General features: G+C 38.3%; 2 protein-coding genes across 2 annotated transcripts; one reads left to right on the top strand and one right to left on the bottom strand.

Annotated features, from left to right (window-relative positions):
* Positions 1–100: 100 nt before the first annotated feature.
* Positions 101–6,037, bottom strand: exosc8 (exosome component 8). Its single transcript, XM_007229763.3, has 11 exons — positions 5,951–6,037; positions 5,639–5,675; positions 4,870–4,933; positions 4,150–4,223; positions 4,015–4,060; positions 3,822–3,927; positions 2,297–2,342; positions 2,089–2,185; positions 1,876–1,996; positions 1,508–1,614; positions 101–322 (listed from the first exon to the last, which is right to left on the bottom strand). Exons 1-11 carry the CDS (start codon positions 5,965–5,967, stop codon positions 204–206), a joined length of 834 nt encoding a protein of 277 aa, XP_007229825.3. The 5' UTR covers positions 5,968–6,037; the 3' UTR covers positions 101–203.
* A 1,728-nt stretch (positions 6,038–7,765) lies between these two features.
* alg5 (ALG5 dolichyl-phosphate beta-glucosyltransferase) lies at positions 7,766–22,863 on the top strand. The gene is made up of 10 exons (XM_022681483.2): positions 7,766–7,998; positions 9,874–10,042; positions 11,059–11,105; positions 11,767–11,835; positions 15,238–15,330; positions 16,403–16,516; positions 17,481–17,540; positions 17,673–17,824; positions 21,258–21,343; positions 22,461–22,863. Exons 1-10 carry the CDS (start codon positions 7,918–7,920, stop codon positions 22,574–22,576), a joined length of 987 nt encoding a protein of 328 aa, XP_022537204.2. The 5' UTR covers positions 7,766–7,917; the 3' UTR covers positions 22,577–22,863.
* The last annotated feature ends 4,465 nt before the right edge of the window (positions 22,864–27,328 follow it).

The raw sequence follows: 27,328 nt of genomic DNA, 5'->3' as shown, positions 1-27,328 counted from the left end.
AGCATTTCGTTGTATTGAAGGGGGCAGTCTATGTATATTCTTATGGGGGAAATTTCAGGATCAGGTGTGTGGAAGACATTTCTGAACACTGAGGCAGAAGTTTTGTAAATGGTCTTTGTCAGCAGTTTTATTGTGATAAAAAAAAGAAAATATATATTGACAGTGAAAAATACAACTTTTAGATAAAACACGTCTGCTTGCATTTATTTTGATGCCTTTGTGCTCTCGAGGACTTTGTCGATGAGTTTGCCAACCTCTCGGTGCCGTGTCACAGAGCGGGTTATGCAGTCCTGAAGCTTCTCTGCTGATAAGGAGCTGCCTCCTGAGAGAGGGAGAAATAAATAAACAAAAAGTGGTGTCATGTAGGGCTGCAGCTATCGATTATTTTAGTAATCGAGTACTCTACTGAAAAATCGATTCGATTAATCGAGTAATCAGATAAAATATATTTGCTTGCCTAAAAAACTATTTTTTTTTTTTTATAAATTAATTTACATTATTTCAACTAACTTTTAATACTTAAATTTCTTGTAAGTATGAAATATAGGGAATAAATCAATAATAGAGGCATAAACATGGATTGGATAAGCTCGCTGCATTCTTTTCCCACAAAGTCAGTGGACAGGGGATGTTTTACAGAAATACTTCAAGACCTGTGGAATAACTGCGTTTATTTACATTTTACACTACTCAGATCTAATTAATTGACATAACTAATAGTAAATAACAATAATACAGTAAGTTCATGGCTGTGTATTCCTTATGCCTTACTTTAACATGTATTTATTTATAAACTCCACAGCGCTGTTTACACTGATTACATAAAGTCTGTATTAAATCGAGAACTTGTCTCCGTTGTAATAAACTAACCACACAAACACAAGACAGTATTTATAATACTACACAGCGCTGTGTTTACTGATTACATAAAGTCTGTATTAAATCGAGAAGTATTTATAATACTACACAGTGCTGTCGTTATGTTATTAAGCTACACTGATGGATGGTTATTGATTTGTTATAAGTTAAATTTACCTGCTCTCTCTCTTCACTCCAAAATCCTCCGCCTTCTCCACTTCCTGTGCCTGGGTGATGTAACGCTAAGCGCTTTTTCACATTAAAAGTCCTCGCTAAATTCCGTGCTTTGAGTTTTAAAATTAATTAAACGATTCCTCGAGGCACAGAAAATTAATCGATCTTTTTTTTTTAATCGAGTTCCTCGATTCACTCAAGTAATCGTTTCACCCCTTGTGTCATGCCAAGAAATACTAATTTTAACATGCTGTGGGTCAGTTTAACAGGGATTAGGCCTAATCCTGGACTATTTATTCTTTTATTTATTTAATTTAGCTTAAATTTTCTACATTTAAAATGCTGTGTAGTCCAGGACTACACTTAATCCCTGTTTGGAAAACTGGCCCCCTGTGTATCTTTAATACATATTAAATATGATACAAAATCTGTTTAAGACATTGATCAACACAGTCCAGCAAAGTGTACTTCTTACCTGGTTTGTGAAAAGCACAAAGCTGATCGTCTTCATCCACCACTGCAGTTATTACTGATGTAGCCAGGCTTTCCTCCTCTGCTGTCGGGTCCACTATGATCACCGTACTGCACAAAGAGAAGACGCATGTGTCTCAGTGCTGCTCAGACTTCACTCACACAGTGATGGTTAAAATCAGGGTTAGCTGCAGTGCAGTTCAGCAGACGTCCCATAACTTTACTGTATTCTGCGGAAGTCAACTCCTGAGCTAACACTTCACAATCAGTATACATACTGCTAGTTCATGAGTTTTGGCACAGAGAATACAACCTTCAATAAAATTACCACTCTTAAAATACATGAATAAAAAAAAAAAAAAACGAACTTACTCGTCAAATACTGCAAATGAGGAGGAAACAGGGTGCTTATTGATCTGTAGATGCCTCTTGTGCTCAATATCAACCTCAGCCAAGTCTGTTTCTTTGTTAATTGTGACTTTAGGAATTTGGGCTGTAAAGTAGGTAAAAATAGCGATTAATCACACTGATGTAATAGAAATAATGGAAAGAGAGACAAAGAAGAGACACAAACGCAATTCTTACTGTTCTTTAATGCTGCCAGTAAAGTTATGATGCACGCATCCAGTACATTTCCATCATAGTCCAAACACATGATATCACAGTACAGGACCCAGCACAGCTGAAATACACAGACCGCTTTTATTTACTTCTTGACAATCAAGTATGAAATTTGTTTAACTAAATTCACTAATATTTTTATACGTAATTTAGTAGAATTGTAATCTCTTACCTTTGACTTCTCAATGCAAAGATCTTCCTTCTTTATTATTTTAGAGCTGTAACCAGAGAAAACTTCAATTATCTTCAGTAACCACACTTTCAAATGACATTCTCTCATTTTAAATCCAAAATTACTGTATATATACAGTTATGGCTTTGACATCAGCTGTGGCAAGAGCTACTGTTCAGTTTCTTAAAAGTTATGGCATTTTTAAAAAGGTACAATGCATCTTGAAGAACGTCTCAAATCCAATAGTTTCAAATCAGATTTAAGTCACTTTCATATTTGGTCCTAAATCAGATACGTATCGATCCATGGACATTTGACATAAATGTGAACGATCAAACCAGAATTTATGCGTCTTTTTGCTTTTATGCTGTGCGACGTGCTTCTCTCTCGTACCCACACTGCATATCTCTTGGTGCAGCTGTTCAGCTATAGCTGCAAAAAAACAGCAAAAGCAAACCAAAGCCTGGCCTTTTTTTTCTCACCTCCTGGACCTGAGCATGAACTTCAGAGCAGCTGTTTACTCTCCACTCCAGTAAAAGATGCTCCACATATGAGCTGCTAACCCATCCATTTATAACCCTTTATAAAGCTACAAGCCTCTCGTCTCTCTAATATGAGGGTTTTTGTTGTTGGTGAAGAAGGAGGCGTTAATACAGGTATTAATGTGCAGCATGTGAGACAGTGTTTCAGGAACAGATTCGTTCACATTACACACAGATACAGATCACTTACATTTACAGTGAATGTGAACTGTCAAAAGAGCCAAATTCAGTCTGAGCAGAAAATCTGATTTCAGCAGTGTGGCTTATAATGTGAACGTAGCCTTAGCACACAGAGTAAACATCCACTGTGCAGGCTAGAAAAAGTAAGTGAACCTCTGTGTTAATTGGTAATGACTTCACTGCTGATGTTCCACCTTCCCTTTAAGTTTTAGTGTTTTGCATCCAAAAACTTTCTCCAAAACTCACTGGGAAGGGGTGCCAAGTGGTCCAGCGGTCTAAAGCGCTGCCACTATGAGCGGGAGGTCGTGGGTTCGAACCCCCACTCATGCAGCTTTACCATCAAGCTGCCGGCGCTGAGAGGGAGCACAATTGGCCCTGCTCCCTCCGGGTGGGTACAGTACAGTAGATGGCGCTCTCTCCCCACATCACTCCTAGGGTGATGTCTGCAGCACAGGGCGTCTGTGAGCTGATGTATCAGATCCGAGTCGCTGTGCTTTCCTCCGAGTGTTAGCGCTGTGATGCTGCTCGTTAATGCTACATCATCAGCAGCAGCTCGAAAAGAAGCGGTGTCTGACTTCACATGTATCAGAGGAAGCATGTGTTAGTCTTCACCCTCCTGGTGTGTTGGGTCATCACTAGTGATAGGGGGGAGTCCTAATGAGTGGGTTGGGTAATTGGCCGCGTAAATTGGGGAGAAAATGGTGTCATAAAACCATTAGTATAGTTTTTAACCTTCACAAAGCTTTAAGAATCTGACCACAAAGTCCCAATTAGAGTCACTGACACAAAGAAACTCATCTCACCCATCAATGACGTCAGCGATGAACTGGCTGGCGGCCTGCGCCTGCTCTCCTGGTGGCCCCGGCCGAAATCTGGACGAGCAGAGTGGAGGCAGGTCTACATTCGGAACTGAGACACGAAAGAGCCAGTCAGACTTCAGTTACCCTCACAGACGATTGCCTTTAATAATTATTATAACAACTCACTCAAACATACCAATATATCCTTTATCAGGAGCATCTGAGGGCGGCGCGGCTAGTTCCTGTTTTAAAACATGAAGTTTTGAAGTGTTTGTTATGTTTATTTGTGATCAATATGTGAGTATTTGAGGGAGTGCGGGATGCTGCTTACTGCTTTTATGCCACAGATCACTGTAGTGTTTCCAATTTTCACCATTGCTGAACCATCAGCTGTTCCAATCGAACCTGCATATAAAGGATTTTCAGGATGTAAAGTTAAGATCTTACATTCATCACAACCTTTTCACACATAAATGTATATTATTGAGGTTTTAAGTGATTGAACCACACAGTAGCAAATAACTGAAGTGTAATAAAATTAATACATAGTTTTTAAAATTTTAATCAAAAAGACATCTGCAAAAAAGTGACATGCAAGTATTCAGCCCCCCCTATCAATACTTAGTGGAGCCACCACCTTTCTTTTGGGCATGTCTTGACCAGCTTTGAGCTTTGCACATCTAGAGACTGAGATTTTTACCCATTTTTCTTTGTAAAACAGCTGAAGATCAGTCAGGTTGGATGAAAAGCGTTTGTGAACAGCAGTATTTAGGTCAGGACTTTGACTGGGCCATTCTAACACATGAATATTCTTTGATTTAAATAATTCCACTGTAGCTCTGGCTGTATGTTTGGGGTCATTGTCTTGCTGGAAGGTGAATCTCCTTTATAGTCTCTCTTCAGTCTATCATTTAAAATCTTAATAAAAAAAAGTGTGTAGTTTTACGGTGAAATGTAAAAAAGTTCAAGGGGTATGAATACTTTTGCAATCCACTTTATACACCAAAACAGAATACAAGTCATACATTTATAACAATGCGCAACAGCTTACCTATATTTAACGTTGTGGGTCTGAACTCTCCCAGTTCTCTGCCATCTGGCCTGCAGTTTTCTTTCTATATGAAGAGAAGCAGGACTGTGTGAATCTACAGCGAAATACACCACATCTCCAAAAGTAAAGTACTGATAAAATCAGTATTTTATCTTAATCAATATCTAACATGATCACTATGTTTTCCAGTTTTATTTTATGATATTTGGTTAATTCTTCTGAGTGACTCATATGGAACCATGGTTAAAACTTTATGGTCTGACAAGACCTCTTCTCTGAATGAAAAGTAAACATTTAAATCAGTATTGTATGGGCTATCTGAGATATAAATGGTATAGGAGATATATGGCATCTGTTTTAAGATTAGAGCAGTCTCCTCAAAAAAGTTAAGACCAGTCATCATCCTAGGTCAGGGTGATCATAGTGATGTACACCACTTAAGGCATAACGATTTGGCCAGAACAAACTGAAGTTTAGTCTGGGGGAGGCTGAGATATATTGACTGTAATGTGAACGAATCTGTTCCTGAAACGTCTCACATGCTGCACATTGTTATGTCTGAATGCAATCAATTCCTCACAGCTATGTTCCTGTTTACTGCAACCTCAGGCCTTTTTTAGTAGAGTAGAGTCGGTTTAGTACAGCAAACTGTGGACAGATCTTTATTAATAACCTCTGATTTAAAAAGAAAACTGGACGTGTCTACACTGGATCATGTCTTGTAGAGTACATGTAGATGTACTGAAGTAAATAAAGTAGTTAAACTTACCAAGAAGCTCCTGTGATACTCCAGAGGCTCTGCAGTTCTGATAAAACACATTAAATTTATTTAGACAGTTTTATAATTAACACTATCTGGTTTATTTAGTAAAAGAGCAGTACAATAACAAGTACAGGGACAGATTAGCTCGTGTACAACATTAAGAGAGATCAGTCAGCTGTGATACTCCAGATATACTCTCTATATATTTAGCCTAAGCTGTAATATTAACAGAAATTCAGCACTCTGCTGATATAACTATATAAATAAAGCACGCCGCTGCTGCTGATATAACTGTAAGTTCCAGTCCGCTCCACTTACTTGAACCCCGCCGCCATGATGCTGAGGAAAACACCACGTGAAGAGGGCGGATGACGTCAGAAGAAGGGGACGCGGGTCTTCCAGTCCAGCAGGGGGCGCGCTGAGAATCCTCCCCCGGACCGGGGCCGGTCTGGAGGCGTGTGCTGTAATCAGAGAGCCTGTAGAGAGGAGAGGGGCCACTTCAGAGTCTCTTCCACAGGGCCCTCTAGAGTGATTCCAAAATTAATGTGTTCATATGGAGCAGCTGAGCAAAATCAGAATTTATCAGAGTTTATCAGTGTTTTTCTTTTAATACTGTTCACGTTTCTCATTTCCTTAACACAAAACCATTTAAACTATTTTCATAGTTCTACCCTATTTTGCAGAACTTGTTTATTCACTAGTTCACTCATCTACTGTTTACGTATCTTTTGCACTGCTAAAGTAATTATACAACTGTCTATTTGCTTTTTCAGTTATCCTCACTTTATGCACTTTATCAACTTGGTGTCACTGTCTATTGTGTTCAACTGCGTTACCTCTACATTTTCAGCTTATATATATATATATTCTCTTTATTTCTCTTCACTAAAGTATGTGACCATTCTTCTAGGTAGACTCCTCCTATGGCTGTGTATGTCTAGAGCATGTTTACAGTGTTTACAGATGTATACTATAATACCCTATTTAAGCAGGTCCCCAAAACTGGGGAGAAGAGAGAGCAGGAACATCAGAATTGAACAACTTCTCTCTTCAGGGCTGGCCTAGCCTTGGACCGCCTTGAAGATATTGTTGATATTGTCTATTACACGTAAGGCAGTGTCTGCGGTGTCTTCTTCCTTAACTTCAAGCATCTTCACAGCAAAGAGACAGTGATAAACGACAAGAGGAGATGGCAGTGTCATCTTCATATCAGAAGACTTCGATGCTCCGGTTCTGCCTTTTACTCTGCTTCCTCGTGCTTTCTGCCTACTAGGGGTGGGTGATATGGCTCTAAAATAATATCACGATATTTCAGGGTATTTTTGCGATAACGATATACTTGGCGATATAGGAAAACTAAAATAATTAATTCATTTCAGGAATATAGTATAATAGTATAACAGTATAATCATAATGTGGCAAAATAAATAATATAGCATAAAATAATATAATGCAGCAAAAATATTGCAGAATATTTAGTGCATGCATATAAACTGCAAACTAAAACAATTATACAATAAATACACCTAAAGCTTCACAGTAAATAATAGACTACTTTTAAGACAGAACAGCCCTATTATCACGATATGCATTTTTAATATCATGATATTTCTGTGTCACGATATATTGTATATGATATAATATTGCCCACCCCTACTGCCTACAATATGATAATAAACCTTTTCACTGCTTTCTGTAATAAATAGCTGCATAACATATAATACATTTACTTTCAGAACTTGAGTTGTAAAATTAGAATAAACTACTTTTAAGTACAAAGAAATGATGCATACTTTAGGACGTCTAACGTTACATAAGTGTGGTGCTTAAAGAACACTTCTACAGTAATTGCTGTAAAAATAATAATAATAATAATAATAATAATTATTATTATACAGTTAAGTTTAAATTTCTTTATGAGAATTACATTGTTATAATTTTTAAACAAGTTTTAGACACTGATACACAGATACAGCTAGTTTTTATCCTTTTAGCTTCACTCACTCCCAGTCATTGAGGACTCGCTCGCGGGCTCCCTCTATCGGTGGGGGGTGATTTCTCCTGTATCATGGCGGTGTGAAGTGCGCATGCTCGGGGTGCAGCAGCTGTGGCGGTGTGCTGTAATGATGATGTGGAGCAGCGGCGGGTCATTTCCGCAGTGCTGTTTCACTGTGAGGTGGAAGAACTTCAGCCATGGCGTTTTAATACCGGTTATAACTCCTGTTCACTCCCCCCTATGAGCGGGCTGTAGTTGCGGGGTGTCTCTGGGCTGTGAGAGGAAGAGGATGATGGTGATGATGATGGATCAGTGTGTGTGTCAGATCCTCCAGGTCGCTGCAGCTCTGCTCCTGCTCCTCTTACTCCTGGTGAGTTTAATGTTTTGGTGTTTCTGTCAAAATTTTACAGAATCTGAGGGCCTGGAGCTCCTCTGCCTGGATCACTGATCTCTATTTTTTACTCTGGCTGAGATATTTATTTATATTTAGTCAATGTCCTGATCTAAACAAATCTTTCTACAATTAAAGTTATGTTTTTTCTCAATCCCCGTTGTAAAGTTGTTGTTTTTAGTCAATTTAGACTGATATAACCTCAGGAAAAAATTAAGAGACCACTTAGAATTGATTTTCTTTAATATTAACAAATTGAAATATATTCCTCTGGAATATAATCAAGAGGAAGATGGATGATCACAAACCATCAAACCACCAAACTGAACTGCTTGTTTGAATTTTGCACCAGGAGTAAAGCAGCATAAAGTTATCCAAAAGCAGTGTGTAAGACTGGTGGAGGATGAGAACATGATGCCAAGATGCATGAAAACTGTTATAAGAAACTAGGGGTTTTCCACAAAAAAAAAAAAAATCTGAACTCTTAAAACTTTATGAATATGAACTTGTTTTCTTTGCATTATTTGAGGTCTGAAAGTTCTGCATCTTTTTTTTGTTTTTTCAGTCATTTCTCATTTTCTGTAAATAAGTGCTCTAAATGAGAATATTTTTATTTGGAATTTGGGAGAAATGTTGTCTGTAGTTTATAGAATAAAACAACAATGTTCATTTTACTCAAACATAAACCTATAAATAGCAAAATCAGAGAAATTGATTCAGAAACTGGAGTGCTCTCTTAATTTTTGCCAGAGCTGTATCTCAGGAGAATGAATCTCACCTTACTGTATTGATGAAGGATCCTCTATTTTTAGTGTAAAGCTAGACAATATATTGATATATTTCTTCTTATCGTATCCACTATAATCATATCGAACTTAAAGAATACAGACCGAACTATCCATTCATTACAGAGTGTGAAAAAGTCTTGTTTGCACTTCAATAGCAAAATCTGCCTCTGCTGATGCAATTACTCTGGTGAAAAATTTACTGGGTGTAGTAAAACATGATAAAAATTTCCAGATGTATGTATTCTGGATGATGGAGAAGTATTGGTGGGACTGTAGGTAAAGTGCAGGGTGTAGAGTGAGTCTGTGGTGAGCAGCAGTGAGAGAGGTGAGATGAGCTGTGATAGGCTGTGGACTGGTACACTTTATTACAGGCTGTTCAGCAGCCTGATGGCCTGGGGGAAGAAGCCGCCTCAGAACTGGCTGTTCCTGGTTTTCATGTTTTCTACTACTGGCAGCGTCTTGGTTTGGTGAAATCCTTTATAATCCTCCAGGAATTCGTCAGACAGTGGCTTTTGTATTAATCCAGAAGATTTGGGAGCTGTACACAGGGATCTGTATGTCCAAATGTTTGAGACGCCCTTTCTAGTAAATATATGCAGCTGCTTTAGGCTGCCACCCTTGCTGACACAGATGTGCAAAAGAGTGAAATGAGGTGGGGTAATTAAATTAAATACATACTGTATTTAATGATGCTTTTGTGACTAAATAAAATCTTTTCTGCGGTTTCTTAAAATCAAATGAAAAGCATTATCTGGAGTTTAGAGACAGTTATTCCAGCAAAAGCAGGGTCATCTCAGATTTAACTACCCTAGATTTCAGAAGAAACCATGGTATACTTATTTTTCATGAAGCTGTTTTAACTGCAGTTCTGTTGGGAACTCAACACCTGTCATTATATTACTGAAGGAACAATACGCTGGCTACTCCACCCATTTCTGGTTATTATTAGGGGAGTTTTATTCAACTCCAGCCCTGCAGCTTAATATAGATCTTGTAATACTTTGCTGAAGCTCTGCTGAAGTGTGTCTGCTGGGTTCAGCTATCTCATTTGTCTCCTCTTCTTTAGGTTATTGTAATTGCCCACGTTACAGCCAGCATGGTGGACCAGACGCGTGCAGAGCAGGAGAAATATTTTCTGACAGCTTCAGGAAACAAGGAGCCATTCCCTAGTCTGTTTGACCCCCATTCAAGAGAGCTGTCTGTAGTAGTGCCGTCCTACAACGAGGAGTCCAGATGTAAGCTGTTTATTACTATATCTTTCTTATCTGTATTTTTTTAGGGGTGTCACGATTTCAATATTTCATTGAAATCGATCGAAATTATGTCATGGTCTCGCACATCGAAGTCAAAAAGAGGATCAACGATCCCTCCCACAAACGGTGTAGCACACTGTAGCTCAAAGAGCAGCTCTTTCTCCAGAGAATGTGGACATTCTCATCTCCTTAAAGAAAAACTTAAAGAAAATATAAAAATAACAGTTGTTTTGTCTAGCCTCAAATATGTTAATAGTTTTGGTACCTTAAGGAGCATCTTTCTCTCAGATAAAGTTAGTAATATATCTTTATTAAAGAAAAAAACTTCTCATTCTCAGGGACCGAAAAAGTCTTAAAGTCTTATTTTTCATGTGTAACTGTTATAGTAGGATAGAGTTCAGTTTGTTAAGGCTCTAATTGTTCTATTATTTTGTACATGACTGTTTCTGTATTTTTTTATTATTTATTTTGTTATGTTGCACATTGCTGTTTTAATAGTGCACACTGCTGCTACCAAAAAAAGCCACTAGGTGGCATTACATATATATCTTAATTAAATTATTTAAATTTGACCATTAGTGCCTAATGTGGTGTATTACAGATCACTTGTATCACTTTGCATCACTTATATCAAGCCCAACTTTTGAAATAAGATATTGTAAATCTGATGAATCAAACCAATGACTGACCATAGACTAATCTAAAACTGGCATAGACCTCTCTGCTGTAAAAAAAAAGAAAATCGAGAATCGAATTGAATCGTGACCTTCAAATCGGAAATAAAATCGAATCAAGGATTTAGAGAATCGTGACACCCCTAGTATTTTTATTTCGTATCATTATCTCTTACTACTTTTTTTTACCTTAACATATTAAAAAAAACTAATGGCCTCTTATGACTTTTCTGGTAAAGAATCCTGATTTAAGATGACACATTTAGTCTTAGTTTATATGTGAAGGTGGTGTTAAAAGGTTTAATTTCATTGTTTTTTCCCCAGTACCTGTTATGATGGAAGAAGCCATGCAGTATTTAGAGAAAAGACAGGTAGGTGTGCATGATGACTTATGACTTTTATTTTTATTTTATTATTTTTAATTAGACTTTTTATGCACTTATTATTTTGGACATTTAATTCTAACATTTAAATCTGTTCACATGCAGAATGTGAACTATAAGGGATGTATTTAATATAGTAATTATCAGTCATACCAGTTATTTTCTTAAAAAGTTTCTTAATCCTACTATCATTATTTTGTGTATGTATTGTATATGAATTTGTGTACACCTAGTATACAAATATATGTTGTACTTTCTTTTTGTTTTGATTGCTTATTGTGTTGTAAAATTTATTTATTAGTATAGAACTTTTTTTTATTTGTTTTGTGCATTTAACTATGACTTGTGATTTATATTTATGTATGAGATGTTAGTTGGACCTCAGGAAGAATAGCTGCTATTGCAATAATACAAAACAATAATACAAATGTGAGATTATTGCTATGATATAATTATAAATAAATCAGCTTACATTTCTATATGACAAAAAACATGGGATAACTGCAATGTGTGGTGGCAGCATTACTCAGAGAGATTTAGAATAAAGTCTAGCTAATCAGTTATATTAATAAACAGTTTTTTTAGATTTCTGGATTGGTGATCAGTATAGGAATTGCATTAATCTGATTTATTAAAACTGTCTTTGCAGAAGAAGAGTTCATCATTCACCTATGAAGTCGTAATAGTTGATGATGGCAGCAAAGACAAAACTACTGAGGTATGACAATTTTTCTTCCCCCTTATTCACACAATAATATCTGTCTATTAGGATACTAGTCGTTTAAAAAATGTCATTTACATAAATCCAGGCAAATGAAACAGAGTTGTTTTTACTACCCCAATTCCCATGAAGTTGGGATGTTGTGCAAAACATAAATAAAAAAACAGAATACAATGATTTACAAATCCTTTTCAACCTATATTCGTTTAAATACAGATATTTATTGTTTAAATGAATAAAACTATTGTTTTTGCAAATATTCAATCATTTTGAATATGATGCTGAAACTCATTCCAAAGAAGTTGGGACAGGGGCGATAAAACACGGAAAGTTAAGGAATGTTTAAAAAACTCCTGTTTGGAACATTCCATAGGTGAACAGGTTAACTGAAAACAGGTTACAGGTGAGTGTGGTGGGTATAAATTGATTGGCTATAAAGGGAGCATCCCTGAACGGCTCAGTCGTCTAAAAGCAAGGAAGAGGTGAGGTTCACCACTTTGAGAAAAACTGCGTGATCTACAGTTTAAGATTAACATTTCTTAATGTGCAATTGCAAGCAATTTAGGAATTTCATCATCTTCAGTCCAATCTGGAAAAGCAATACTAAATTCCCGTGACCTTTGACCCCTCAGGTGGCACTGCATTAAAACCCCACATCTTCATGTAAGGTATTTTACCAAATATTACCAAATGGGCTCAGGAACACTTCAGAAAAATCATTGTCAGTGAACGCAGTTCGTCCTCCATCTTCAGGTAAAACCCTGCCACGCAAAGCAAAAGCCGGATATCAACAACACCAAGGCTGCGTCCAGAAACTTTTGCTACTCCTCCTTTCCTACTCCTCCTTTCCTACTCCTCCTTTCCTACTCCTCCTCTCCTACCCCAGAAGAAGGGCGAGGTATCGAGGAGAGGAGAGGAGAGGAGAGGAGGAGGAGGAATGGAGGGAAGGAGCTGTAATTGGGGAAATGGGACAGCTGATCCTTTTAAGATAGGATGTTGACTACCGTTGAGCTGAGCCAATCACAACGCTCACTTTCAGCACATGCCGGATACTGCCCAGCCAATCACAGCTTCCGCATACAAAAATAAAAACGAGAAATCAATAAACACAACTACAAATTCTAGAGATCTTAACAAGCATATTAAGCTTCAAAGTACAGCCTGATTTGCTATTGATGAAGGTTGCAAATGTAAATATTAAATTATTTTAATAGTGAAATGTGATTTAATTGAATGAAACTAATTAATAAATAATAAATATAATAAGAAATATATTTTTCATACATGTTGAAATGATGTGTATATGTACAACAACATGTTACATATAGGGTCATTAATATAGTTTTACTGAACATACAGCTTACCTAAACTAAACATTATATCACTGCTTTTCTGCCTGTTTAATTAGATAAGAAACCTAGTTAATTAATATGCATATGACGTATATTTGTGCGTTGCCTTCTCCATTCCGCGTGCTCTGTGGGCATGGATGCAGTGATGTCATTCGAAAATCTCTAAAAGTCTTCCGGAGTAGGATGCACTGATGTAACCTCCGTTGGAAGCCTATTCGAGGCGAATTTCAAGCGGCTTCTTTCGTCTCCTACGGTATTCAGACAGGTGGCAAGATGGCGTCACGAAATCAGTTTCAGGGTCACGGAGGAGAGGAGAGGAGGATCGGTGGGAAAAAGGAGACACTTTTGGGGTTTCTGGACGCAGCCCAAGAAACGCCGCCAGCTTCTCTGAGCCCTAGCTTATCTGAGATGGACTGAAGCAATGTGGAAAAGAGTCCACATTTCAAATCATGGACGTCATGTCCTCCGGGCCAAAGAGGAAAAGGACTTTCCAGTTTGTTCTCATCGCAGTTTTTAAAGTTTAAAAGCAGCATCTCTGATGGTATGATGGGTGTCTTAAAGCCCATGGCATTAGTAACCTTCACATCTGTGAAGCTCCATTAATGCTAAAAGCTAAATACAAGTTTTGGAGCAAAATATGCTGCAGTCCACGTAATGTCTTTTTCAGGGATGTCCTGCTTCTTTCAGCAAGACAATGCCAAGCGACATTCTGCACGTTTTAAAACAGTGTGGCTTTGTAGTAAAAGAGTGCAGATACTAGACTGACCTGCCTGCAGTTTAAATCTCTCTCCCATTAAAAAGGTGTGGCGCAAAATAGGCAGAAATATGCAAAATATGACAGCGGAGACCCCGGACTGTTGAGCATGAGCTATGAAAATCATAGTATTCCGATTTTATTTATGTCTTACACGACATCCCAACTTCATCATACCTTATAAGTAGCATAATTAAGCATATTGCAAAAATATAGATGTTCTGTCCCAACTGAACGTAGAACTGGCTGGAGCTATCCAGTTAGACAGACAGCATACAGAAGAAAGGCTTCAATCTCAAAGTCTTTATTTTCTGCTTTCTCTTATTTCTTATTTCCTGAAACAAACAAGGGACAATATCAGTTTCTAAATTACCAATATACATTAACAGAGTTAGTTACATCCATGTAAACACACTAGCATAGATGCTAAAACAGTTAGCTTAGATATTATACATTTTACAGCTTGTTTAGTTTATCAAACTACAAAAACAATCACATCACAAAGACCATGTAAATTAAAACATCAAGATTAACAACCTACAGGCATATGTGGGCCAAGATTTCAAAGGTTATGCTATTACACGTTAAACCACTAGGGGGTGTTATAACCATGTGAAGTGCCTCAAGTCTCTCATTTAAAGCTCTACCAGCACAATAGAACACAAGAGCCCTATCTTACACCCTGTGCAAGGTGTGTCACAATGCTCATTGCTATCTTACACCCTGTCAACACACCTTGTGCCTGTGTTGTTTGAAAAGCAAAGATGATTACAAATGTGTCTATGTCAATAGACGTTGTGGTCTGGAAGTGAGGTGTGTTCAGGTAAATTACTGGCATTTTATTATCTTGGCAATGGAAAACACAGGTGCATCCCTGACTGATTTGAACCCTGATAACAGTCAACCATCAGAAATTTGGCAACGCCGTTAAAATACGAAAGTGTGTACAACAAGGTGTACTTTTACCCTCAATATGATAGCAAATACACACTGGCACACCCTAAATCAAGCTGCACGGTGCACGGGTGACTGTTCACCTATAGATCAGTCAGATATGACCCAATAACCTAATAGTTTCATAACATTTAATGTATATTTAGTTTTAAGGGTATATGTATGTTTTTTGGCTGTCACACAATATGGTAGCTTGACAGAAGAAGGAACAAATTTATTATAAAACATCATTATTCTGAGCAGATGTTCGTTTGGCAGCTTCCATTTGTAGAACTACTGCGGTTGATGCCTGCTGTGGATGAATCATTTACCATACAGTGTGATGATATTATTTTATAGGTTGCCTTAGGGTACACAAAGAAGTACGGAGCAGACAAAGTGCGGGTACTGACGCTACAGAAGAACCGTGGTAAAGGAGGTGCTGTGCGGATGGTGAGTGATGTAATGATGAGTAATGGAGTAATGGATGTTATATTGTGCTCATGAAGGACTTACAATCACATATATTCAAGTTATAAACATACATGTGTTTTTCAGCCTGGTAGTATTTATTCCATAAGATCAGTTTCAGTGTGTTTCTACTTCAACTTCTACTTCTGTTATTTTTTCTATTGTACATCACAGACCTGTCTACAGGTTTTCTGTTCTTTTACTAATTTTTGTATAATGTCAGGATTGGATGGAGAATCATTTGAAAACTACTAGGATTTTTTTTTTTTCTGATTTTTTTCCATTTTCTCCCCAATTTACACAGCCAATTACCCAACCCACTCATTAGGACTCCCCCTATCCCTAGTAATGCCCCAACACACCAGGAGGGTGAAGACTAGCACATGCTTCCTCTGATACATGTGAAGTCAGCCACCGCTTCTTTTCGAGCTGCTGCTGATGCTGTAGCATTACCGAGTAGCATCACAGCGCTAACACTCGGAGGAAAGCGCAGCGACTCGGTTCTGATACATCAGCTCACAGACGCCCTGTGCTGCAGACATCACCCTAGCAGTGATGTGGGGAGAGAGCGCCATCTACTGTACCCACCCGGAGGGAGCAGGGCCAATTGTGCTCCCTCTGAGCGCCGGCAGCTTGATGGTAAAGCTGCATGAGCGGAGATTCGAATCTGCAACCTTCCCGCTCATAGTGGCAGCGCTTTAGACCGCTGGACCACTCAGCGTCTGGACACTGCAATTTACACCTTTCTTTTTTTCTGAAACTGCTCTGTCAGACTGGACATGAACAGACAAAATTCTGTACTGGATTGTGGACTGTGGTAATTGTCTTGCTGAAAAACTGGTTCACTTACAGACTAAATAAGATTGTGCTTTAGGACTTCCCTATATTTTCCTCTGCTGAGATGCATGTAATATTGTAGTGATGTAAGGAAGGCAGTGGTGTTTCATTTGTGCTTGTCATTTTGATTTTGGATTATTACTTTCCTCATTGAGAAGGTGATCTGTTATTCTGTGCTGTTATTTTGTGCTGGTTTTTAACAGTGTTCTCTCCTCAGGGCACGCTGAGCTCTCGTGGCCGTCTCATTCTGATGGCGGATGCTGATGGTGCCACAAAATTTGAAGATCTTGAGAAGGTGGAGGCTGGATTAGAAAACATCAGCCCAAAGCCGGTGGGGATTATTTCTTCAGCACTTAAATATACAGTAGGGTAATGCGTTTCTCAGTAGTGTAAAGTGGCTGTGTTACAGGCATGCAGCAGTAAACACCATGTTGCTGTTTTCAGTTTATCAGTTTTATTTGAAAAAATAAAAAATAAAACACTTTTTAAACTGAAAGAAAAGATGCTGATGAGATCATGAGAAACCCCTGACCTTTGAACTGCATGATGTCACCGCTAAGGCATAATAACTTAGTCAGATCAGTCATTCATATAGATAAATAGATAGAAAGAAATAGGAGGAGAGAATGTAAATATCCAGGATTTCATGGCTGGATCAACTCTCATGTAGTGAATGGTGAAAATCTGCGTTTAGCTACAGAGAGAGAGAGAGCACTAGTGAGCTGGAATTATTCACTATAGGAATCACTGAAGCTCAGCTCACTGTGATCACTGAATTATTTTTTAACTTTTAGTTTCTAATCACCATCAAGAAGCTGTTTTAAATGACTTTTTTATTAGTTATATCTTTTTATGTTGTTTATTTGTTAATACTTTTAATGTTTAATTAATCATTTTAATGTTCATTTTTCATTCTTGTTCTTAATTCTATTATCCATTTAATTACTTATCATTTTTAACATTTTACTTCACTTTTACTATTATCTATTTACTTATTTTATATTTTATATATTTATATATTTTTAACTTTTTTTGTGTCAAATTTGTTTTGTGTTTTTTATGGTATTTTAGAATTTTCTGTTTTACATATATATTTTTATTAAATGCTGATTTAAAATGAGTACTTCTTTTTTTTTTTACTATTTTATTTCTTATTATTTCTAAATAATTATTAAATGCGTTCAATCCCTTTGATGTTATTAAGGCTCAGCAACATTGTAAATGAGGGTCACCCTCATTGATAATAAAGGTTGATTGATTGATTGATTGATTGCTCTTCTCATGTGTCTGTACAGGAGAACATGGCTATCGCCTGTGGCTCCAGGGCTCACCTGGAACAAGAATCGGTTGCTCAGGTACTGAAAACTTAGTTCTGTTGCCCTCATGTCTAGTGAGCATAAATAACCTTATTACTCAATAATATCACCTCAGAAAGGATTTCACTTGGTGCAGTTTATAATTATTTTTCATTTCTTTTCACATGACAGCGCTCCTTCTTCCGAACAGTTCTGATGTATGGGTTCCACTTCCTGGTGTGGTTCTTCTGTGTGAAGGGGATCAAGGACACACAGTGTGGGTTTAAGCTCTTTACTCGTGAAGCTGCTCTGAGGACCTTCAGCAGTCTGCATGTGGAGCGCTGGTAAGTAGTCTTTTATGATGGGAGTAATCTCATCACCAGAGGTGGAAAGTAATGAATTACATTTACTCAAGTTACTGTAATTGAGTAGATTTTATGAGTAATTTGTAATTAATTTAAGTAGTTTTTAAAATAGGTAATTTTACTTTTACTCAAGTACATTTTGACACAAGTAATTTACTTCGCTACATTGCAAAACTCCCCGTTACTGAGTAAAAAATAAAATGCTGGGAAAAAAACAATTGTCTGAATTAAAAAATATATATATGCTCGTGTGTGGAATGACGAGGCAGTAACGTCCTCATGCAATACAAAATGTGCCCCGCCGGACAGAGCTGCAGCTTTCAAAACTTCCACATCAAACCTGAGAAAGCATGTGGTGGTGAGTATTTTTATCATTAAACATCTGATTAAATCTGATTAAATGTTAAAAAAAAAAAAAACATTTAAATATCACTTAAAGCACAGCAATTGCTAGTTAAAATATAATAATGAACTGTAAAACTATAAAAAATATAGTTTATAGTCACATATATGACCATAACGTTTTAACGGTAAAGAAAAAAATGGATGATAGAAACCTATACCACTTGTTCTTGAAAATGTTTTATGGGTGATCTGAACAAATACTGCCTGAAAGATCCAAATTATTATGTGGAATAATAGTTCATTAAAAACAATTTAACATCAAATAATTAAAAGTAACTATGTAACTTTTACTCAAAGTACATTTTAAATTGAGTACTTTTTACTTTTACTCGAGTAGATTTTTAGATGGGTACTTTTGCTTGAGTAGAATTTTATCAAAGTAAAGGTACTTTTTCTTAATTACAATTTTTCTGCACTTTTTCCACCTCTGTCCATCACATTACATTATAGTGATTTTCTTTTAAGACACATGCTATTGGAAAAATCTACCTTGTAAAAAAAAAAACATGCTGCATGATTTTAAGAGGTTCACATTTAAAGCCTTTGACAGAAGGAGATTTTTTCTCTAGACATTTTTTTGAGGGTGGAAAATGCAGATCTAGTTTTCTTAAATTTGGTAAAGTAGAGGAATGTGTTTTTTGTAAGTTTTGGGGTTTGTTTGGAATGTTTTTTAATGGCCTTGGTCTTAAGTGCTAAAAGCCACAAAGAGGAATTCAGAACAACTCAGCGGTAGTTCTGACAGTGAACTTTAACACAATAAAGGTAGAATTTTGGTATTATTCAAAGAGATTCAAAGAGTTTATTGTCATATGTACAGTACAGAAACGGGTTTCAGTGTACAATGAAATTCTTTCTTTGCTCTTCGCCAAGAATGCCAAATAGAAGATAGAAAAAGTGCAAAAAAAAATACAATAAGGTTATAAATATTAAACTAATTGTCAAAGACAAAAAAAAAAAAAAGTTACTTAAGCAAAGAAATGTATAAAAAAAGTGCAAGTGCGAAATAATGCAGTTATGGACATTAACTATATATATTAAAAAAAGATTAACAGTAAAGTGACGGCTGCAATGTAAACATGTTGAAGTAAAGTGCAGGGTTATTCCTGAGTTGTGTTCAAGAGTCTGATCCCAGGGTTATACCTGAGGTGTGTTTAGAGTCTGAAGGCAGGGTCATTCCTTAGGTGTGTTCAAGAGTCTGATGGCCGTGGGGAAGAAACTGTTATATACAGTGGTGATAAACTGTGATATACAGTGGTGTGAAAAAGTGTTTGCACCCTGCAAGGTTTCTTATTTTTTTTTCGTTTGTCTCTTACATGTTTCAGATCATCAAACAAATTGAAATAATAGTCAAAGACAACACAAGTAAATACAAAATGCACTTTTTAAATGAAGGTTTTTATTATTATGGGAGACAAAATTCAAACCTACATGGCCTTGTGAGAAAAAGTGATTGCCCCTAGCATCCTTAGCAGCAACAACTGCTATCAAGCTTTTGCAGTAACTTGCAGTGTGTCTTTCACTGAGCTTTGGATGAACTTTGGTCCACTATTCTTGTTTCACTTCAGGTATGAATTTTTTATCCTATTTTTTAGTCTTCATTTAGTTTTTCTTCAGCCAATCAGAGGTGGACTTGCTGCTGTGTTTTTTGGATCATTGTCCGCTGCAGAACCCAAGTTCGTTTCAGCTTGAGGTCATGAACTGATGACCACCATATTATTTTTTTATAATTTTATTTCCTATTTTTCCCCATTTTCTCCAAATTATCCAATTGTTATCCAATTGTCCCACCCCTTTGTGCGTCCCCATCACCGGTGGTACCTGCAACCCTTGGAGGATGGAGCACACGCCTCCTCCGACACGTGTGAAGTCAGTCACCCCTTTTTTCAAGCTGCTGCTGATGAATCATTGCCTCAGCAGCTAGCGTTCGGCGCCACCTTTAAGCGTGATGGGGAGAGAGCGCCATCTACCCACCCGGAGGGAGCAGGGCCAATTGTGCTCCCTCTGAGCGCCGGCAGCTTGATGGTAAAGCTGCATGAGCGGGGGTTCAAACCTGCGACCTCCTGCTCATAGTGGCAGCGCTTTAGACCTCTGGACCACTCGGCGCCCTATGACCACCATATTTTACTGTATTTTACTGGATGATGATCTTTTTCTGAAATGCAGTGTTACTTTCACGCTAGATGTTTTTGGAAGGTGTGTGTCCCATTACATCTGCTTTTGTCCCATCACTCCAGAATGTTTTACCAAAAGTCTTGGGGATCATCGCAATGTTTCCTGGTAAAATTAAGACAAGACTTGTATTCCTTTTGCTCAGCAGTGGTTTTCATCATTCGCCAAGTCTCTTTCTTATAGTGGAGTCATAGTGCTGACCTTAACTAAGGCAGTTAGGGACTGCGAGTCTTTGGATGTTGTTGTGGGGTCTTTTGTGACCTCTTGGATGAGCCATTTAGAAATGGCTTTATAACCTTTGCCTTTATAACCTTTTTTTTCTAATATACTGTAATTCTACCTCCATTATTTAAATGCAGCAGCTAGTGTACCCTCTGCTTATATTGTTAAATTTTTATATCCCCACAGAATTCGTTTTTATAAACGTTATTCAGCTCTATTTAAAAAAAGGTGTGGTTATTGTACAAGGGCGGGGTTACACCTAGCTGGGGTGGGACCAATGACTGTATGTGCGGGACCATAGACTGTGTATAGCTCTGTGGAGGCAGCCCCCAGGGGCGGGGTTATTTAAATGAGTAGGCGGTCTCTCCACACTCTTTCTCTCGCCTCTGGTCTCTACTGCGCAGACTCGGGTTTCAGGATCGCCAACATGGAGGAAGATTTTAGCTTCATTTTCATTGAATGAATGGAGACAGAGACACGGCGTCCATCTTTTTTACAGTCTCTGACTGAAATGGACTATCAGGATTTGAAACCTTCCATTACCTGATCATCCTTGAGACATTTAAAAGCTCATTGAAATATTTTACTCACTTTCTCTTCTCTTTCACTTTCTCAGGGCGTTTGATGTGGAGCTCCTGTACGTAGCTCAGTGCTTACAAATACCTATAGCTGAAGTGGCGGTCAACTGGACAGAGATTGAAGGTTAGAGATTAAACAGTTACTTTTACTTAAAGTAATTTTATGTAATTCAGTACAAGTATTATGTATTGTGCTTCCTTAGATACTGTAGATACAGTGTTGCTTGAAAGATTGTGAAAATACAAAATGTTATATTTCTGTATAAATATGACCTTAAGCATCATCAGATTTTCATACAAATCCTGAAAGTAGGTAAAGAGAACCCAGGTAAACAAAATGAGACAAAATATTATACTTGGTAATTTATTTATTGAGGAAAATGATCCAATATTACATATTTGTGAGTGGCAAGCTTATTAACCTTTGCATTCAGTTAACCCCCCCAATATTCTTCTTGAAACATTCTTTGGCAGAACAACTTGTTTGCTTAGGGTCATTGTCTTGCTGCATGACCCATCTACTCCTGAGATTCAGTACATAAACAGATGTCCTGACATTTAGATGTTATTCAAAATTCATTGTTTCATCAATGAAGGCAAGCCAAATTGGAGCACAATTAATTGCACATTGCACCAGTAAGAGCAGAGTGTGAAGGTTCAATTAGCAGGGTAAGAGCACAGTTCTGCTCTAAATATTGCAATGCACACAACATTATGGGAGACATACCAGAGTTCAAAAGAGGACAAATTGTTGGTGCACGTCTTGCTGGAGCATCTGTGACCAAGACAGCAAGAGTCACGGTATCCAGGGTAATGTCAGCATACCACCAAGAAGGACCAACCACATCCAACAGGATTAACTGTGGACGCTGTAAGAGGAAGCTATCTGAAAGGGATGTTCGGGTGCTAACCCGGATTGTATCCAAAAAACATAAAACCACGGCTGATCAAATCACGCAGAATTCAATGTGCACCTCAACTCTCCTGTTTCCACCAGAACCCCTAACCCCTGTAAATAACAAAGTTTAATATTTTTGCCTATTCTTATTTATGCAGAAGTATAGAACATTCTGAAAGGTTCACAAGATTTCAAGCATCACTGTATATTAGTAAATGTTTTGCATTTTATGTCATTTGATATTTAATTTATAGCATTTTTCTGTTTTATTTTTTGTTTTCATTATGTTGTTTAGCTGAATGCCCTATAATCCTTATTAAAACTTGTTTATTGCTCTTTTTAGGGTCAAAGCTGGTGCCGTTTTGGAGCTGGCTACAGATGGGTCGAGATCTAGTCTTCATTAGACTACGTTACATCACTGGTGCCTGGAAACTGGAGTCCCCCAAAAAAACCCAGTAGCCTTTGCTGCAGTTGGCTTGTGCATGCACATGCAGTGGATCATAGAACACCCATGCCATCCCCACAGCTGGCAGACAGCGGCACAGTTTGCATCATAGTGACCAAGAATACCACGCTTTGTGTCAAACTGTGTATTAATCTGATATTTTTATTATGTCACGATTTTGCCCAGGTGTACTGTAATTTTTTCCATACATTTTTGCTGGGAGGGTCCTGAATGATGTGTATAGATTTTCATTTAAAGAACACTTAAAAGTGTTCAGCCAAATAAATGAACATTTAATATATATTTTTTGATGTTGTGTGCTTTCTCTCCCTCATATATCTCTTATTTAAGCTGCAGTTGCCTTAAATGTCCTGTAAATACTGATGATCTACTGTTATTTAAGGTGGCATACCCTGGCTGGTTATGGGCGGGACCAATAACAGACCGCCCGCTCCGCTCTGCAGCCTGTGACCTCGAGGCAGCCCTCAGAGGCGGGGTTATTTAAATGAGTAGGCTGCTCTCCACAGTCTTTCTCCCTCCTCTGGTCTCTACTGCGCAGACACGGGTTTCAGGATCGCCAACATGGAGGAAGATTTTGGCTTCATTTTCATTGAATGAATGGGAACAGCGACACGGCGTCCATCTTTTTTACAGTCTCTGGTGTTAACTAGTTGTCCTTGTAGAACACACTATGCCATCCAATCTACAGCATAGAATAGGGTGACCAAACGTCCGTATTTCCCGGGACATGTCCGTATTTCACGTCCTGTCCCGGGCGTCCTGTTTTTTTTTTTTTTTCAGAAAGTGAGGAAATGTCCTGGTTTTTAAATTACCTTGATTGGACCAGAGAGCAGTAGACAGCGTGACAGTCAGCGTGGAGCCCTCCCTCTCTTCCAGTGCAGTATCACAGTAAGAGCACACACACAATGCTATCTTAATCATTCTTACTTAGAATTTGTACCTTATTTTAAGTAATTTGAACTCAAATTAAGCACAATCAAGCAGCAATCAAGTTATTCTGATTCTTGTGTCCAAAAACAGTGACTTGATTTAGGCCAGGGGTCTCAAAGTACCGGCCCGCGACGAGGTTTCATGCGGCCCCTCATGGGTTAACAAAATAAGCATACATCTGGCCCCCAATTCAATTTAATTATTTATGCTTTATTATGTTTGTTTTTATATTTTATCTTAACTTGTATTTTGGTGTGTGTGTGTGTTTTTAGTTTTTTTTGCTTACGCTGCGTTGCCTGCTTTAATAGTCTTCAGTAGCCTTCAACAGTCTAACCTTGCAGCCGTGGTGTGTCCATTAAACTCCGTAGTTATAAACATCCTGAGGTTAGCAGCGCGCTAACTGACCTGTTTATAATGTAATCCGAGCAGTGACACTGTGACGGCTGCTCAAAAGTGCTGCTGTTAGCTGCTTGGGCTGAAATATGAACTGTAGAGAGCTGTATTATCCGGTTAGTGGGGTTATTTTATTTCATACACAGAAGAACTTAAAACTTTTAAAAACGCTCCAGACTGGCTCAGCTGAGCCCTGTAGCCCGTGGCTGGGCTGTAGCTCTGACTCAGTAAAGACTGCGGGCTTGTGCTGCTGCTGCTCCCACTAGTGGTTGGATGAGGAACTGCTAAATCTGAGGAAATGCTAAATCTGTCACATGTTCTTAATTTTTGATTTTATATTTATTAAGCCTTATTTCAGTATCAAACGTTTTGATCAAAGTTAATATAACTTGTATTTTATGTAATTTCTACGGTGGCCGAGAAAGCCCAACGCAGTGCAAATTGAAAAGCGCTGCAAAAGCACAAAACACATCCATCAAAATTACAACACAGGCGCAGCAAATAGAAAAACGCGCTGCAACTAGAAAAACGCGCTGCAAATAGAACCACAACACAACGGAAGTGAGTCACAACACAACGGAATTTTCCCGGGGGACCTTAAAAGATACTGTACCAGCTAAGCTGCGTCTTCAGTAACGTCTCGGACTTCACTATGTGTACAAAGGACAATAAGTGGCAAACAAGGCGTTTTGTGAAGCAGAACTTTTAATAATATGCACACAACCGTGGTAATCACAGGTAATAAACATAACTTACTTTTCAGAAGCTTGTTTGCCACTTATTGTCCTTTGTATACAGCTGGTACAGCATCTTTTAAGGTCCCCCGGGAAAATTCCGTTGTGTTGTGACTCACTTCCGTTGTGTTGTGGTTCTATTTGCAGCGCGTTTTTCTATTTGCAGCGCGTTTTTCTTTTTGCAGCGCGTTTTTCTATTTGCTGCGCCTGTGTTGTAATTTTGATGGATGTGTTTTGTGCTTTTGCAGCGCTTTTCAATTTGCACTGCGCTGGGCTTTCTCGGCCACCGTAAATTTCTATTCACTTGACTAGTTTGGTTCTTGATTGATGGAGTTTTTGGATTTCATAACATGACAAATTAAAAGGATTTATGTTAATAGAGCAACAAGCAAACATTTTTTCCATGCAACTGTAATATTTGATTGAATAAATAATATATTGAGAGTTATTTAACATTAAGGAGTAATTACATTCATTTTATATTACATCTGGTTACATTTTCTTATATTTATAAGTTACACCTGGCCCTCAGAGAACAGCCAATATGCCAATGTGGCCCTCGGCCAAAATGAGTTTGACACCCCTGATTTAGGCGATACTTCACTCATTTTGAGACTTTGCCATTGCTTTTTGTAAGAAATCTTACTACGAAAATTTTGCTTACCCCATTGGCAGATTTTTTGCTTAATATACATATATTTGTCTTAATTTGCATATATTTTGTCTAGTTTTTGCAAATGGATTTTTAGCAGTGTATGAAGCTGGTGAGAAAGCCTGCCTGACTTACTCTAGTGTGATCTGTACTCACAGTCCAGCACTGTGCAGCTCGAGAACACCAAAATGGGCAGGTCTGCCATTGGAGCCCCAATCTCTTCATACGTGAAAACTGGTTCACACTAAGAAGGTGACAGTGGCTTGCAAAAGTATTCATACCTCTTGAACGTTTTTCTCATTGTGTCACCGCCTAAATGTATAAGCGTGTTGGGGCGTAACCACTGCTGCAACATTACAGATGTGGTGATGAAATTCACGTACATGAATGAGCGTAATTCTAAGTTCAGTCATTCATGGGTTAATGATCTTGGTTTCCACTGATTGGTGTTATGTTATTTTTGTTCTCAACTAGTTTCATCATTAATTTATTAGGATACAGTGTGTGATTTAAGTGATTTATTATTTGGAGCAGTGTATATGTATGTAAAGTTTTATGCGTTTGGCGTGTACTATTTTTACTTTCAATAAAACAAGGAATGCTGTTTACTTATTACCACCAGTCTGCTCTGCACCCTGGGGAACAGCATCCTGCTTTCTCCCCCTCTTCTCTCTCTTTCTGTCCCCTCCACTCTCTTTCTCTCTCCCACACTATCTCTTTCTTCCTCTCCCGATCTTGTTCTGTCTTTCTCTCACACTCTGTTTTTTTCTCCTACTTGCTCCCTGTTTCTGTCTTTCTCTCACACTCTCTTTTTCTTCCACTGTTTTTTTTTCTCTCTCTCTCGATTCGTCTTTCTCTCCCACTCTCTCTCTGTCTTTCTTTTTCACTCTCTCTCTCTTTTAGAAAGAAAGACAGAGGAAGAGACATAAAAGAGGGAGTGGGAGAGAAAGACAGAAAGAGAGAGTGACCCACTCTTTCTCTCCCACTCTCTCTTTCTGTTTTTCTCTTCCACTTTTTTTGTCTCTCCCACTCTTGTTCTGTCTTTCTTTCGCTCCTGCTCTCTCTTTCGTCTTTCTCTCCCACTCCCTCTTTTATGTCTCTTCCTCTGTCTTTCTTTCTAAAAGAGAGAGAGAGTGAAAAAGAAAGACAGAGAGAGAGTGGGAGAGAAAGACGAATCGAGAGAGAGAAAAAAACAGTGGAAGAAAAAGAGAGTGTGAGAGAAAGACAGAAACAGGGAGCAAGTAGGAGAAAAAAAACAGTGTGAGAGAAAGACAGAACAAGATCGGGTCTTTCTCTCTCTCCTTCTGTCTCTCCCGTCTCTCTTTCTGTCTCTCTCCCACTCTTATTCTGTCTCCTTCTTTCTCTCCCGCTCTCTGTCTTTCTCTCCCACTCTTATTCTGTCTTTCTCTCTCTCCTTCTGTCTCTCCCACTCTTGCTCTGTCTTTCTCTTTCTCCTTTTGTCTCTCCCGCTCTTTCTTTCTGTCTTTCTCTCACACTCTTGTTCTGTCTCCCTCTCACTCTTATTCTGTCTTTTCTCTCCCACTGTCTCTCTCTCTCTCAGCAGTTCTTGTGTAATCTATCTTTCTCTATGAGATGTAACCGGTATTATATTACTGTGTAAATAAACGCATTACTGTCTGAAAGGGTGAGTCTGAGCGCAGCTCGGTAAATGTCAGGGTTCAGGTTTTCAGGTCGTGTCTCGGTGCTGCTGTGGGTCCTGATTAATGGGGCCGTTGCACCTTGACGGGCGGCCGTTAGAGCCGTTAGAGCCGCTAACCGTCCCCGTATCATTTTTCATCCTCCTCTCCCGTGTTTGAGCGGTGGAGCAGCGTGTCGTGTCCGCTCTCGTTATTGGGAGCTGTGCTCGGTTCCCCTGCAGTTGCTGTAAACTGTGAAAATGTCAAACTTCTAGACTCTCTGTCGCCATCCAGGCTTGCGTCATTAACTAGTCTGGTCACTGCGCGCACACGAAATCGAAACGTATCCATCCGCAATGAGGAGCGCTCCGCAAAATAGATCCATCGATAAAACTCCTG

The sequence above is a fragment of the Astyanax mexicanus genome, chromosome 20 (genome assembly GCF_023375975.1).
Source record: "Astyanax mexicanus isolate ESR-SI-001 chromosome 20, AstMex3_surface, whole genome shotgun sequence".
Lineage (NCBI taxonomy): Eukaryota > Metazoa > Chordata > Actinopteri > Characiformes > Acestrorhamphidae > Astyanax > Astyanax mexicanus.
This window is presented reverse-complemented; position numbering and strand designations above follow the sequence as displayed.